At 35.4% G+C, this 17,568-nt stretch overlaps 1 protein-coding gene across 5 annotated transcripts in view; it reads left to right on the top strand.

Moving 5' to 3' along the window:
* Window positions 1-17,568, top strand: part of ST18 (ST18 C2H2C-type zinc finger transcription factor) — a 166,308-nt gene that overhangs the window by 104,671 nt on the left and 44,069 nt on the right. For 3 of the 5 annotated variants that reach the window (XM_058832380.1, XM_058832381.1, XM_058832379.1), the window contains exon 1: window positions 13,387-13,573. In XM_058832380.1, the coding sequence (XP_058688363.1) occupies window positions 13,396-13,573 (178 nt within the window). In that variant the 5' untranslated portion in view covers window positions 13,387-13,395. Of the gene's footprint in view, window positions 1-13,379; window positions 13,574-17,568 lie in introns of those variants that run through there. The other 2 variants (XM_058832378.1, XM_058832377.1) reach the window with 1 other exon arrangement.

Genomic DNA, 17,568 nt, shown 5'->3' with positions numbered 1-17,568 from the left:
CAAGATTTCACGAAGGAAACTGGCTAATGTTGTTATCATCCATCTTCTCCTGCAAATAGGACTCCATTCTGCATAAAAAAATACATTTTTAGAAAAGCATTGTCATAAGAGATAAGCCGGGTTTTATATTTTTTTTTCTTTTAGTAAAATAATTAAAAATTCTCTTGCACTGCACTGACTTTTCAGAGAACAGACTATACTTCCAGGTATACACAACGATTTTTGTGTCAAACCTGCACTTATTTCATATAACTATATGCCCTAAGGAACCCAAACTTCCAGTAAAACATAAATAATTTTCTTTATACATGAACATTATTAACATTTCTGTGTTATTTGTTCAAATTTATTAGGGTTATTTTAGTAACATCTACTGTATGTGCTGTAGTAGTATATTGAAGCATAGTATGCTGTACTTAATAAGTCTTTCAAAACAGAACTGTTTCTCCTTGAAATCTTGATAATTTAGTTATTAACAACATGATTTGATTTTTTATTTAGGAATTTACTGCTGTGGTGTTTTCATTGGTAGCTAAGCTACCTTAAGAAAAGATGAATCTTTTTATCACAAGCTAAACATAGCAAGCAACAATGTGCGGTAGAAGAGAGTGCTGAAGCCAGGAGATCTCTGTTCCATACATTTCAGTTTAAATCTGACACCTTTTGGGCATAGAAGCTTTGTTGTATCCATCTTGTGTAAGAAGCAGAATGAAGAGGTCTTCTCTTAGACAATTTTGTCATGGACCACTGAAAGGACCAGGACCTTCAGCTGTGTTCAGGATTAGAATGGAAACCAAAGTAAAGTGAGGAATATTGGAGTGATGTATTCTCATTACTGTGTTTTATTTAACAGATGGGATACAGTACAATGAACCATCTGTAGGTTATGGAGTGGCATCTGGGTCAGACCAAGGAAGAGCAAATTGGATTGATCCAAGCACAGGATTGCAAAAGAATAGATCCATTTGGCAAAATCCATATCTGAATAGAAGGGATACCTTTTCAGAGTTAGATACAGGTGAAACCAAGTATTTTGGGCTTCTGTCACTGATGATTAATGTAGACTCCACAAGGTGTTTCAAATCATGGAGAATAGCATTGTTGTTTGGTGGGAATATTACACTTCCCCTTGCTTCCTGCACTGATGCATCACTTCTTCAAAAGTAACAATAATTACTTTTTTTTAAATCTGGAACTCTTGTTCCAGGTGTTGCGAGACATTTTAGATATTCAGAGAAGTTGAACTGTTCATTGTGTATGTACAGAGTTATGAGTATCTCGAATTCTTTAGCGGAGAGAGGACTAACAGAGCAGACCTCTCTGGGTATCACCTTGTTAGAAGTGATACAATTCAACCTTTTGCTGCTGTCTATTGATTAGGATGGTGAGAAACCAGCAAAGCAATGGAACTAAAGTATCTCAGAAAGTCCGTGTTACTAAAATATATTCCTTACATTTTTACCTGCAACATTTTAAGAGGTACATTAATATATTGTTGTATACAAGTATATGACGACATGACAGAAAGCACTTCACTAACTGAAGTAGCTATTCTTTATTGTACATTGCTAAATATTTTCCAGGTTTTCTTTAAGAACCATTACATTACATGTATGCAATTATAACTGAGCTCTGTTTCACAGTAATAGAATGAAGGTAGAGAGTTTGGTATATAGAAGGGAATTTGGACAGCCAGGAAAAGATCATGGCATGAAAGAAAAGGCCTGCTCATGCCTAGCTGCATTTGGAAAGGAATGATTGGCAACTCTTTTTCTGAACTTCATAAAGTAAGCAGATTATTAAGAAGTATTTGTGTGAAAAGAAAGCAGTAGTATGGCAGATGACTGGAGAAGGAGGTGAAAGTGATACTCAGATGATGGAAGAAGTGAGCACATGAAGAAAAATCACACAAAAAGGCTCCAAGGTGTTCCTCAGTAAGAATTGAGATTATGGTTGATTTGTGTAGCTATCACCTTCACATTGGTGTTATCCCATAGCACTGTTTAGAAATGAGACAGAGACTGAGAAATCTGTTTGTTCCTAGCTGGCATCTGGAAAAACTGTCAGGTTTGTCCCTTGGGCTTGGCTTCTGTTTCCACAGGAGTTGGTCAGAGACTGATTTTCTGGAAACTGCTGTGGAAAAGCACATTTGACATAATCCTGAATAAGCACATTTGGAACAGAAACTGAGGTGGACTCTTGCATTTCCTGGTGTCTCATCTGTCTCCCACTGGCAGCGAGTATGGGACCCTCTCAGTCCTTAATGCGCTTTGCTGAAACAAATTGTATCTCTGAATTCAAACAGACTTAGTAGTAAAAATGTTAAATGAAGATGGTCAATAGTTATAGCTACTGCCAGACATATCTGAGCTTCACAGAGTCTTTTTGCAACTGAAGATTGGATGCTGACAGCATACACTTCCAGCTCTCCTCCCCAGTGCTCCCCATGAAGGTAACTGGCTCAGGCAGAGCTGCGCCACCTTGGCATTTAAATATTTCTCCATGAAATATTGGATTAAGCATTTCACCTGAGTCAAAGAGCTGTATCATGCTGTTTCTATTGATAACTGATCTTCAATTAAACAATGGGCATTAATCTTAAGAGTAGCTATTCCCAAGATCTGTTAACAGAATGAGTTAGAGTATCTGCTGCTTGCTCTTTAGCTTGGAAAAGGAACTTCCTCCCTGCCCTAGCCATTGTAGAAATTGAAATGGTTATGGGGTGCTGAAAATATTAACCTCTGTCTCTTACTCCATGATTTCTGGTACAAGCATGTCTGTCACGTTATTATGAATCATGGTTTCTTAAACTCCCATTAAATCTTGTTAATTTACTATTCTTTTCTGACAACATTGTTAGGTTCCTAAGGAACTTTATCTGGTGTGCTCGACCTTACTCTCAAATAATCTCTTGAAATCTATGTTTTACACTAAGGAACAATGATTTTGTAGTTGATGTTTGATAGAAAACATTGAACAGTCAAACATAAAAACTGAACAATCACTATGTGGTGCCATTTACTGCAAGGTAAAGGTAAGTATATAGTCACAGTATATTGTCACAGTCATGGTAGTGACAAAGAATAGTGTTAGAACTCACCTACCCTTATTATTATATCCTGTCAATATAGTCATCATAGCTGAAAAAAAGAAGCATTAATGAAAATTGTAATGACAATCAAGTTTATAGTCTGTCATGTCTAAGTTCCTCCCTTGTTTCCTCCTTCATCTCCATGACATTCACAATCAAATTGTGAAATCTACAGAGCTGTCATCCCTCCTGTCCCTTCACATTGCCTCTCCATCTTGTTTCTTTCCCTCCTTTTCATAGAGTTAGAATGAGTTAATGGACCTCGGGCTTTTTGACTTTTTTGTAGTACCAGGTGCTTCCATATTTCAGAACCAAGTCATTCTTTCAATACCGTTAAACCAGTAAACAAGACAACAGTTAACAATAAATAAACACAGAAAGTCAAGTCAAAATTCAAACATTTCCACTTCAAGTTTTCTTTTTTCAGCATTCATATGAGCGGGTTAAAGTTTACATAATATGTTTGCAACTTGTGTATGGAGAAGATCAGATAATTTTTTCCCTCTTACTAAAATGTCAGTCTTTGAATGTAAAGCAATAAGGTAATAAGAACTGCCATTCTGTTTCAATAAATAATAACACTGTTCTGGGTGGCCACAAGTAATGACTTTTAACATTTTGCAGGTAACCTTGGAGTTTACAGTTTTTTGGCTTAAATATTCAATGAAATGTTCTAAATAACCACTAAGATGGTTGAAATAAGAACTGTGCCTCATAATTGTTTTGAGACAACCATGGTAGGAGCTGTTAATTATGATTAATAATTTGCTTAATTCCTGTACATGTCCAGACCTTTTGATCTGTGTACTGTGACCTCTACCTTTTCTTGCTGGATTTATTTAGAACTTTTAGAGACAGTGTTTCATGTTCAGATTTCTATTTTAGCTTGCTTTAGTTGATACTTTATGTGCATTTGTTTTATAGGTGGCATTTACAGCTCTGTTTAACAACAACTTCATTAGATATATTTCTAGCATATTATAGGCCTCTTTTGATGTCTACTATGTTGATTTCCAGCCAAAATCCACAGTCTCAGTGTCTCTTTTCTCTTTGTTATTATATTTGATTATGGTTTTAGAATTTTTTTACTTAAAGCCTTCATTTAATATTAAAAAGGGTAATTATAATTTAGTTTCAATTTATGTTCTTCTCTAAGAGGTTTTTCACAATATATGTCAAATCCACATCACTTTATTGTGGCTGCTAGATTGAGATAGCTATTTTCAGGTTTTATCTGAGAGCTAGTTGTATCTTAGAATACTCCCTGCCTTGGACTAAAATTTTTATGTTATTTAATATATTATCTTCCCCATCACAACTTCTGTGCTTATCGGCACATAGTAAATGCTATCCTCCCAAACCTACACAGAAATTTAGGGTTGCATATGCCTTCATGCCTTCTGCTACATGACAGAATGCATCAGAACATTACAGCCCCAAATGTTCGTTTTCCTCTTATGGCTGATCTTTTCCCTCTAGATGACCACAAGCCGTATAGAGATGGAAACGCCAACCCATAACTTCTGCCTCACATATATCAATCATGAGTTAAATATTATGGCTAGCTGAATTGCTGCCTCTGACTGATGTCAAGGGGTTGATTCAGCCAAGCAAAAGTGAGCAGGAACAGACTGTGTACAGCCTGGAGATAGCAAGGAGAGGGAAAGAATGCAGCCATGGGACCTCCTGCTACATTAAAGGGAGGTACTGGCTGCTCACAATGGGTTGCTTACAGTCACATTCTCTGTTGGCAAAAAAACCCCCACAAAGCTGATCTTCTTTACTTCTTCTTTAACTAGACTGTGGTTACCAATATGCTTTTTATTAAAGCATTTACTGGCACTAGCAGGCTGACCACTCATGTGCAAGGCTTTCTGGATGCATAGGTTGTGTGGATGATCTGTAGATTTGCCTGGAAACTTAATCCATTCTAAGCCAAATTCTTGGCTTGGGTCCCACTGGAATTTATTGACCTACTGAACCTGGACAGATTGAGTGAGTAAATGAAAAAGAGGCTAGGGAGGCTGGATTTGGCCCAGATCTTGGGCATTCATTCATATTACTGAATTTAAGAACTTCTTGAGCTCCACAGAATAAAAACTAAATTTTCTCTAAACTGGCTCTTATTAGAAAGAACTTACCTGTTAGAAAAAGGTCCAGCCATACAACTTTAACCATGTTAAGTTCTTGATTTATGGAATGACACTCTGAAGTCATCCTTTTCATTGACATAGTATTTCAATTTCAATTTCAAATTGAGGGTTTATATGTAATATTTTTCATATGATCTGAACGTCCTTATGATCCTACAAGCTTGTTAATGGAAAACAAAAAAATCAGACAAGTTAAATCTCTGTTATCTTCCTTTGAGTTGAATTTCCTCTGTGGAGAATCCTGACAAAATAATAAAAGAGAGTTTACTAAAAAATAAAAATATATTTAAAAAGAAAAATAAAAAGCCATTTCATGAACCTCTTGCAGCCTGAAATTTTTGTCCTCAGAGGCATGAACTTGAGGCATGGGTAAATTTCACCATAACTGCATGTCTTTCTCCTATTTACTATTGACTTACCATTGCTCTATTCTTTTCACGTGCATCTTCACGTTTGCTCAATCATTTCACAGCCCAGTTGTCCCTTTTGGTCAGGTGGCCTGTAACATTCAGTTTACTGCCTGAAACATCTCCAAGCTCAGTACGTAATGACTCAACACCATTACCCATTTCTCCCCAGCCTCTTCTTATGGGGTCTAATAAATCCTCTTTTACCAACAAGGCTATGACAGTTCCTTTGCTTTTCTTATCTGTCTTTTTAAAATAAAATACATCTTTTAATATCTTGCTCCAGCCATCTTTCCATTATGATACCATATTTTCGCTGCATTATCATCTGTCTAGTTCTGCTCCTTTTTTTCTAGCTAAACCTTCAATTTGTGTATATAGAAAACATTTAATACTCCCAAGTTACTGGTCTTGCTTTTCTCTATATTAGTGTTCATAAATACAAATTTTCCTTTTTTCTTTTTCCCATCTATATCTCATGTCCATTCCTTTCATCTTGGTCCAGCCCTGGACTGAACTTCTCACAGCCCTGGCATTTTAAAAAGAAGAGCATTGCAATAAACTTCCATAGTTGTAGAAGGTGCTTTAACCCTGGGATGGTTGTTAGGGGGCACAGGAACAGCCTCTGTCTCTTTCACAGATGCAACATGTGAGCCAAGTGTGTGAGTTACAAAGGGATGGCATGAATTTTTTTTGTGTTGTATGTAATATTTAAAAATGAGAGTCAGATTTTCTTTAATTACTATTGGAGTAAGTCATCCCAGTTGTAAGCTTCATTGCAAACAATTCTCTCTGTCCAAATGAAGAACAGTATTTTTCAATACATTTTATTGGTTTATATTCTTAACATTTTAATGTTTTAAAATGTTGAAGGCAGAAAATGGTTTTTACCTGATGAATTTTTTCACAAATGTATTTTTGAGGAATTCCCAGCTGGAACACTTTTTCAGGTTTTTTTCATCTGCTAGTCTGAATCAGTAAAATACAATACACACAGTCATGGAGTTCAAATGTTATAAATTATCGGAAATAATCTTGTAGCTCAGTTAAATCTATAAAATAGAAGAAACCATTAATGCAAATAACTCTGGTTCCAGATGAGCAATTGGGATAAATACATGTTTAACTTCTTGTCAATGATGAGAACTCAGTGGTCCTTTCCAGGACTAGTATTTGAAATTTCATCTGTATAATCTCATACCTGAGTTAACAAATGTCCTTCTTTAATATTTTAACATAAAGCCACAAGTTTTTATTTGCATAATGTTTGGATATTTTTAACAATTGTAAAAATTATTTAAAATAGTTTGAAAGAAAACACTTGTTTTCTGGTTTAGCTTGGTCTTAGACTGCTGATGAATTTTAGCCCAAACCTTGATGGCAATTTTCTCAGCTGCCAGTCACAGTCTTACCCCTTGAAGTTCTTCGAGTAGTTGACGTGTGGCTACCTAAAACTTGCAAATCAAACTATTGTTTCTGGACATTTGCAATTTTCCATCACCTGACAGTTCACAAATCTTACTTTTACTTATTTTAAGTTGGTAGAATGGTGATTTCTTTATCCCTTTCTCCAGCATATTCCACTATTCAGGGATAAATTCATGGACGTACAAAACCTCTGTAAGCACAGTTTCATATCCTGTTGAGTAGAAAAATGTTTGGAATTGCAAAATTCATTGCAGGATGGAACATCAGAATACAGTACAGTAGAAATCCTAATGTAATGAATTAACATGTTTATTAATCTATTCAGCAGACAAATGAGGAGGTATTGAAAAACAAATCTTTTTGAGATTGAGAGCTGAAGGGTACACAAATGGGTGGAAATCATTGCAGCCTTTTCTTAACTGGCATTCTCACTTATGAAAAGCATCTCATACGTATCTTTCTTAAAAAAATAAAAGTGATGGGTCAAGAAATTCTTCTTTATTACACAAGAAATTTTCTTCATAGTCTTTGTAAGAATTTTCTTCATTTTTGAATCCAGCAAATATATGGATTTTAGAGTGGTATAGAGCAAGCAGAATTGCTGTTTAGTTGTAATTTTTTCCAAGTGTCTATAAGCCTTGTAAATTTTATATTTTAGTATCCATGATCCAAAGTGATGCATTTTGTTTTCTCTCTTTCTTTTAGAAAGCATTCAAATATATATAATTTTTAACATATATATATATATTATATATATATATATGTAATCTGTGACTAATCTATGTGTCTTAAAGTCACTTGTATCTAGCTTTCTGAAGCTAGGATTTGATTTTGTATACAGTTAGTTTTTGTGAATTATTTCGTATTCACTAATTCAGTTCATGGCATTGAAAACACCACCCTAGGCCGCAGCTGTGGAAAAATTTTTGCAGACCCAACTGGTGATGTGGATTTCCAGACTTTTTGTGGAGATTCTGACTTCCTGAAACTGTTATTACCATCTTTCTGTCTGTTATCACATTCAGAGCAATCTGAGCCGACAACACTTTCACTGTCACTGAGCTGCAAGATTTACATACACTCTTCACAAACAATGAGAGTTAATTAAGAAAGTGGAATATAAATCTGTTTTAATCTCAGGACAAACCACTGAGTCACAGTAACACTCCATCTTCCTTCCCAACCTCTGTTGTCCATCTGAAGCTACTGTAATTAGCAACACCTGTTCAGGTTTTCAATTGCAGTGATGAGACTACCAGCACTCTTTTCTGAACTCTGACATTACAGCTCCTTTCATGAACCTCTGTCATTGATGGTTGATGTAAATTATATCAGCAATGTAATTTGAACCGACATGCAATCCATCTTAGGAGCAGATCTTCCTGTATCCAGTGTTAGTAAATTCTCCTAATCATCATTTGTTTATGAGGAACTCAACATTTTTCTCTGATTTCAGGTGTCCAAGTATTTTCACGGCTCTAGACTAAACCCTGTGAAGCCCTTGTGCTAAAGAATTAGACAGAATCCAGTTCATCTGTTTTTTAGAGAACAAACTGATATAAAAAGAGATACTAAGATGGGGAGATGTTCAAAATTTATCTTCCTCTTAGATATTTCTGCTTTTTAACATTCTTAGAAGAAAGGACACTTGTACTTCTTCATTTTTGAGTGGCAAGTGTTCCAGAATTTTCAAATACCAGCTCCTCCCTCCTATAAGGAAAATGTAGTATCTGACTGCATTGTCTTAAGGCATCTGAAAGTTTGGGAAAAGAAAAAACCTAATCAGGGTTTAAAGCATCTGGCAATCTCTTAAATGCAATATGATTAAGGAGTAGATAGACTAACCTTCTCTGTGTAAATGTTAGTATGAAGTTAAATGCTTCTGCACATCAGAAGATGCTGTCACCTTTAACTGTAACTCAGTGTTAGACAAACAGTCAAAATCCAATTCACGTTACGAATGTAAAATAATTTTCTGCACAATTAAAAAGTTCCACTAAGTTTTGTTGCACAAACTCACATAAGGTATGGTATTAGTAGAATATTAGTGGAAAATAAATGTGCCTTTATATTTAAAGACCTTTATTTTCTCTCTTGATTCTAAGAACTATATGTGAGATGTGATGTGTTCTGGTCTCATTATTTTACATGGCATCCATTACAAGCATTATTAAACACCAGTTTTCAGGCTGAATCTACCCCGAATTTTACCCACTATGGCAATTCTTTGCTCTGTTTTCATGCTTTGCCAATCTGCAGACTATTGAGAATAAGAAAAAATCCTCAGAGGTCTGAAAGACTTGCCAGCAGATTAACTACAACTAATCCTTGCTGGATACAACATGGTTAAAGGTTGGGTTGAAGGCTTGACAAACACATCACTTAGATGGACCAATTACAAAAAAAACCCACAAAAAAACAATCCAACAAAAAAACCAAACCAAGCAAATGAAACCCGCACCCCCAAACAAACAAAACCCCCCAAAAAAACCCTCAAAAACCCCACAAAACCAAAAAAAAACCCCACCAAAAACTCCAAAAGGACAAACAAAAAGACCCCCAAAAAACCCCAACAAAACAAAACAAAAACAAACAACAACAAAAAACAAACAAAAAAGCACCAAGAAAACAAGCATGGCTAGTTTTAAGAACAGCTTTATGTGTTTGGGACTGCTTTAAACCTCTCTTTCTTCTGAGACATTGTTTTGTGGTGGGGACCAAAGGACATTACTGCCTGTATACTACCAGTGTCTGCAAGATGTGATCTGAAAAGAAATAAAGGAAAGACCTATTAAATTCCCCCAAAATATATTTAGGTATAAAATATCTATGAAAGATTTATCTTGGGGTTTTTTTCAGTATATGCAGCCAGGTCCTAAGTGTCTTAGATTTTTGCCTCTTGACTCACACTATGATAATACACTATGACAAAAACAAGACTGGTTTTGGCAACTGAAACATGATTAAAAAAGATATAATAAAAACTTTGCTCACTCTAGATAATACAAGCATGATTTCTTATCCATGAAATTTAAGCACAGTTAAACTGGGAAAAAACCCACAACTATGTATTGGCTTTGGGCTCATAACAAAAAGAGCTTCTCCTGTTTTATGAGCCTTGGATTACCAAATAACCTTGACAGCTGAATCAGTGTTCCATGACAACAAGCAGGCCATTGATAAATAGCAACAAAACTATTAGATGTTGAATTTAAGAGATGAGTAATAGAGAAACTAAATTATAGGTTTACCACTTGACAAAGTACAGCTTGACAAATCAGTGATAACCTACATGTGTGTCTATGTATGAAAGCGCACAACGAAAAGAGGGAAATAGAAACTTTTAAAGACAAAGGTTAAATTGGCATGACATGAATGTTACAAAGGCATAAATATATTCTTTTCATAGTAGTAAAATTCCTGTTTTCCATTATCAAATCCTTAACAAATCATGTGAACTTGAAAAAGCTGCCACTTGTGAATTTTTTTTCTTATTTTATTTACATTTTTCATTTTATGGTAGAAAAGGGGAGCAATTTCTGAAATGTGATAGAACTTTAAACTAGTTCCTGCAAACTAATAGATCACAATTAATTCAAAACCTGGAGTTTAAAGGACCATCAACAAAAGCAAGAGCTGAAAATCTCTTTCTGGAGAATAGAGAGCAATTTGAACTTCCTAGGAAACAAGCAACAACTATAATTGTCAGCTTCCTGTTATCAGATTGGTTTGAGGAATGATTTTACTAAAAGTTGAATCTTATGCATTTTTGAAAAAAGATGGGACCTATAGAGGAAACCTGGATGGGTAACTGCTCATGTACAGAAAAAGGTACAATAAAGATAAGTTAATGCATCAGTCTGTCATGGAGGAGAAATTTTCTAACATGACCAATGTGCTCCCAGGAAGATCTGTGGGTGTCCTGTCCTGACTTTGATGCAGCAGCTTTTGGTTTACTGCTGTTAACTGTGGTGGTTCTCTTAGGTGGGATTCTTGTGCTCTCACTTCCCAGAGTAGATCTGCAGGTGGCAGGTGGCAGCAGTACCCACACATTGGTCTTGACCATGGTCTGCTGACATCTGAGTTTGACTCTGTTTTCTGGTTGTATTGGAAAATCAAAGTGTTGAATAAGGGTTATGCCAGTCCACAATGTAAGACCTGTAACATTATGTAACTAGAAAAATATTGTACTCAGTGAGCAAGAATACAGCAATGAATTTACCATGTTATCATGTTTTCCCTTAGCTTGAGGTTAGTCAAATCTTGAGAATACTTAGACAAATTACAGGATTAAGTGTGAAGAAACAGATAAAGTTCTGTGACTTGAGTTGCACAGTAGGGCATATTACATGATCCAATTGGATCTTCTGTTCCAAAACTATTAATTATTCTGATGTAAGCAACAGCTGTAGCTTGGTCAAAGGGGAATTAAACACTGGAGATTCATCACATCCTAAACACTTCCACAGTATCTACAGGAGAGTAACTTGAAAAATAAATGAGAAACAACAAAAGCAAACCTAGTGAAGGTTTTGGTTTATAAAAACAATTGTGTATGAAGGGATTTCAAATTTATGTCATTTATTCAATTTTCCTGGGACAACACAACTGGTATGAAATGCCATTCACAAATACAAACTAACTAACTATTTCCTTAGAAAAAAATATGCATATTTTTTGACACTGCATCCATCTCTGTTATATTGGCATTATTTCCAGTGGTACTCTGATACTGTTATGATTCCGACCTTTATTATGATATTCATGTTATCCTCAATTCATAAACAGAGAAATAACACAAAAGCCGTATTTTATTCAACTATAGCATATACTTACCATGCCATATTCCTGGATTCCAGATGCCCATAGCATTTTAGGCTTCAGAAGATCAAAAATATGCAGTATTTGAAATGTATATCATAGAATTTTAACATTCTCCCTAAAATGCAGATCTTTGTATTTACATGTCCTTTATATTTGCAATGAGGGACTGCCAAAAAGGTGATTAGCCGAAAGCATTTTTGGTTTTTTTTAACAAAAAAGCTCAAGTTAGTCATATGCTTTCATCCAAAACAATCAGAACCTGAGCCAATTTAGCGCAAGTAAGACACCTTAGAAGGATTAATTTATGCTGTTGAGCTTTTAATATGTTAATATGTGTAACAAATAGTTCTCTTCACACTTTGGTTTTTTTTTTCTGTGAATCTTGCAGCTAAGTCAGTGAGCCAAATGCAAAATCCAACACCTGAGGGCATTGTATAGATTTGTAATGCACCCTGGGGCTACCTAAGGTTGAGAAACCATTGAGTGGATTACACAGATCCATATATGTAGTTTTTTCATCTCTGACATAATATGAGCATTATTATTCATGCTACAAAGATTTCTTAGTATATCCTATGTGAGAGAAAAACAAAAACATGTCAAATCACTTACATGAAAAATTACTAAGAAAAGAGTGTTGAAAATTCCAGCCTCTTTAGGGATGTGTCTTTTGTTGTAACACCTACATGCCATACAGATTTTTACAGTGACAAAGGTTTGGCTGAATGACTGCAGAACCAAATGAATATTTTGATCAATATATGGGTCTATTAGGAACTGAAAGAAATATATGAAACCTGCCAAAGATCTTCCTCTCTAAAATCCTGCCATTCTTCCTCCTGTCAGTCATCTGAAAGTTAGGCATCTGAACTGGTTAAGACCTTTCCCAGGGAATAGCTCCCCCTTTTTCACATAGATATGGATGGAGTAAATTAAATTAAACTGATGCTCAGGTCTAATATTGAAAGAGGGACCTGTGTTGCAAAATGTTATCAATGTTGGGTATGTTTCTCGCAGGTTTTATGCTCTTTAACTCAACGTGTATAATTGGATATTCACACTGATGTAAAGGTAATGGACCAAAGGCTCTGGATTTTGTAATACAACTGGTGGTATAATTTTCCCTTGAGATGTTTTCATGGATTATCAACACAGGCTACAGTTTTATTTATCCTTTCCTTAAGGCTTTTGGGTTATGGCTTTTTTTGTTTTGTCTTACTCTTGATTCCCCGTCCCCCCAAAAGATTTTGACAGCAATGAAAAGAAACAGGACTTTCCTGTGACCTGGACTTTCAGTACCTGAGCTAAAATTAAATATCCACTAGACAAAATTTGCTGAAGCTGCAAGTGATTTAGCATTTTGTCAATTCTCACTTTTATACTTAGAATTAAACTATAGGAAGGTGCTATTTTAAAAAACAATTTGCTCCTCACTTCTCCCACTTTTTCTCTGTCCCTGGAAATTGATCATTGCAGTGCCTACAAATGTTCCATGGCTAAGAAGAGAAAAGCTGAAGATCAGATATCAGGCGTTCCTGTCAACAAAAGGAAGTCCCTGTTAATGAAACCCCGCCACTACAGCCCCAGCTTGGAATGCAAAGAAGAAAATGAAGACAGGCCGGAGTTACAGGAAGATATCAGTGTCCTTGAGAGAGGCTCAGCTCCAGGTAGTTGCTTGAACTCCGCTTGAACTCCACTTTAACTCAAATTCCATAAGAAGGGAGATAAAAACCAGTATTTTGTAACAGGATGCAAGACATGTTTGACTTCAAAGGAGTTGGAGTGGTGCTTTTCTGTCCAGGTTTAACCAACAAACTTCCATTTATTTTGTACAATAACTTCTCCTGGGGTCTAGTAAATGCTTTGTAGGTCACACAGAGAGAACTACCACAGCAGGTCAGATATGAAGCAACATCTGCCTCTCCACTACCTCTGTCAAAGCTTAAGCCCACCACCATCCCACGCATTTCTGAAGAACAGATTTTCACTGGAATATACAAGGCTCTTAGGAGGGAAAAATAATGCTTAGCAAAACATTGTTGACTTTAACATTTAGCAAAGCAATTTCATGTGTGTGACTGCTGTGTGCGTTCTGTTTAATGCGATTATTAGACTCAGCACTTTTATACTTGTTATTCCAACACTGGTAATCCAAACACATCCAACGATTTATAGCAGCTTCTACAAAGTGTATGCTGGAAAATATGGACAAGGATGGGGGACAAGATATAGCTATAGTATGTTTTGATTACTCTTCCTTTCTAATACATTTTTAATATATATCCAAGTTGAACAAAAAGTCTCAAACCAAATTGTTTTGCACATATTTGTTTAAGAAGTCCTGCCAAAATAGTTGATCAGACAGGTGAGAGGATATCAATGGAAGATATCAGGAAGACATTAGCAGTCACCGGCACACAGCAAATGTTAAAATAGAAGGAATGTGATCTGGAAATGGGAAATTAGTAATCATAGATAACATGTAAGCTGAATGAAATTAAATGTCACTCAGTTGCTGGTTGCTATTGGAATTAAAAGATAAATTATTTTCTACTAAGTTTCTTCTTATCAAATGTTCTTGAAGGATAAGATGGGGTATATCATCTAGGGTCCCTTAACTACCACAGACTGGACCTAGGTGGTCTCTCAAGGTCCCTTCCAGCCTGGGCTGTCCTATTATTTTACGATGAACTGAGATTAGTTATTTGTGTATTTATGCAGTCTAAATTGAACTCCCTTAAAGCAAAACAAACCCCACAAATTTTATACATATGATTACTATAAAATACACAGAAGAGGAAGAAGAATGTCTTTCAGATTAGAGAGTCAATTCCTGATTCTACCAAAATCAGTGGAGGTCTTTGTGACATTTATATAACAGCAAAGTTTTCAGTCAGCTGTCACCGGTAAATCTTCTGGGAGGAGATTTTTCTGAAGGTCTGCGTCCCATTGCTGTGGAAGCCTGGAAGGTAGCTCCATCTTCAAACAGAACATTAATTAGCAAGGTGATACACAATGTCTCTGTCTTTTGGGTGACATTTTTAAGAAAAATTAATCAGGGAAAATATCCCATACCTCTCAGTGCCTGCTCAGACTTCAGGGAATATTTTTATCTCCTAACACCAGAAGGGAATCTGTTGGAGTGAGAAATCCTGTATGGCTCTTGTTGTGGGGTTTTGTTATTGTTTCGACATTTTTATTTTAGATATTTGGATTTTAGCTAAATTTTTTGTGTTGATTCAGCCTGGCTCCTGACCATCCAGAGTTACACTCAGTGATGTCTTTTTCTTCCCCTTTTTCTGTCCTCTGCACATCTTGAAGGACTTGATGAGGGGAAATTACTATGACGGGTGTAAAGGTAGACTTTGTGTCATATACAGACAAACTTAAGTTATTAAACTTCTTTAAGTTCCCATTTTAAAAAGGGGCAAGTGTTGGGCCAAATCTGTTGATTAAAAAGCAGGGAAACCATGCCCTTCAGTCAAAACAAAAAATCCCCCTTGATTTCAAAAAGATTTGTTAGACATCAGTACTATATATTCCAACCTACTTGTGTCAGTGATCTACTACATCTTTTGCATAAATTTTACCAGCTACAAAACAAGTTTCAGTGAAAGCATACAATGGGTATGTAGGTTTACTTGGGATTTCTTAGTGTAATATTGCTCACCTTATTATTGACTCACGATCTTTTTCAGTTGATCAGTTAATGATTCTGTTCATGGATTGATGCAACTGTAAACTAAGCTGGGTTTTGATTCTTTTAAAGGTAAATTTACAGCATGTAGATGTAAAAAGCAAAGCTGGGACAGCTGAATCATTAAAATTGATTCAATATCAAATTTTTAAACATTGTTTTAAAAATTGCTGATTATTTAAGGAACAATTTTTTTTTTTTATCATCAACTTCTATTTTTTTCATCTTTCAAACATAAGAATAACTGAAAAAACCTTTTAGCATTGAGCATTTTGTTTGGTTTGTTTTCTTTTGATGGGTGGGAGATTCCTTTTAAGATAGATCTTGTTACTTTTTGAAATTTCCCACTGATGGGATTCTGTTATTTTCCAAATGGCAGAAGAGCAAATAACAGAAATCCATTTGACTAAAGTTAGTTATAGAGCCAAATCATCATTCTTACTTGCTGAGATGTGAAAAGATGGCAGACTTTATTCAGAATACATGCAATGTGTGTGGTAGCAGATCAGCTGCTAAAAAGTTACAGACACTTCTTTAAATACAACTTTATGCACGCGGTGCACAGGGCCATCTCTGCCTGCATGAGTCCAATTTTCTGAAGAAGAATAAGAATTAATCAATATTTTCTTTTAACATATAACAAACAGTTGAACCAAACAATTATGTAAACTGGAAATGACCCAAAATGCTAACAGTTTGGCAGCAGTAAAGTGAAATGCATTGTGGTGCACATGTGCATTTTTGTCCCCCTTTTCCCCTCCACAATAATCTGCACTTAATAGGAATATTTTAAACTATGTAGCTAAGCAACAGAGGTAATTGTTGCTTTCTAGAGCTTTTGTTAGGCACTCTAACACAGCCCAAATATGCATAATTAGGTATAATGTCTATAAATCATTATTGTACACATGTGGGTAGTTAAGTGGATTGAGAGAATAGTTCAATGAATTGGACATATTCACTGAAAATGCTTTTTATTTGTTTTCTGTAGTTCATAATACTTTAAAATTATCATAACCCTTTACACTTTCTCTTAATAGCTCACTGTGTTATTGAGAGAAACTCCATTTGCATTTTAGGCTATGCTTAATTTATTATTTAAACCTGGAGTTCTTCTGTTTCAGGAAAGGACAGACACATCTTACGAAATAGTCTATGCTTGTTTATTCATCCTCCTTTCTAGGAAGTAAAATGTTAAATTTTTCAGTTTATGTTGAATAGATCCCAACAAAAGAATGTACCCTATAATCAGCATTATTGAAGGGGCTAGTGTTGTGACTAAATTCTTCCCTTCATCCAAAAATGCTTTTAGTTACTATGGCAATATTTACTTGATCCTGGCAAAACCAGTGTTGATTTTAGAGAGATAATTACCAGAAAGGAAGATGATGGAGATGTATTTTTGAGTGTCCTTGTCAGAGGAAATGTTTATAAAAAATTAAATGAGATACAAAAGGCATATTGTCTTCCATACTGACAACCTCTCCTACATGCAGCCTTTATTACCTGCTGGCTGCTGCTTTTCTTCGGAAGAAAGATGTTTATAAAGACAGGATGCACTTCAGTGGTGTCTTTAACAAGTCCTTTATGAGTCTGTACATAACAACCATTTCTGTTTGCCTGTGCATGACCTGATCTATCACTTAGTGTGGCAATTTCAATGGTGACCAGGAGCTTGCCCTTTGTGAAGTATTGAGGATTTTTCCGTCAAGGTTCTTCATGGGATCCAGGGTGACTGGGAAAGTAATTAGGGTTTATTTTGAGAAAATATTTGGGAATCTTAGATAAAATAACAGTGAAAATAGATCAAAGGAATTTTAAAATGTGTTTGTGTGCTTGTATATATATATATATACACACACACACACACACACACACACATTATATAGATTATATGTATATATGTAATATCAATGTTTGGCACATTATATTTATGCACATGTATACATGTGTGTGTGTGTGTATGAT

Source organism: Poecile atricapillus, chromosome 2 (assembly GCF_030490865.1).
Source record: "Poecile atricapillus isolate bPoeAtr1 chromosome 2, bPoeAtr1.hap1, whole genome shotgun sequence".
NCBI classification, from domain to species: Eukaryota; Metazoa; Chordata; class Aves; order Passeriformes; family Paridae; genus Poecile; species Poecile atricapillus.
Note: the sequence above shows the minus strand (reverse complement) of the source record. Positions and strands in the feature narration are given on the sequence as shown.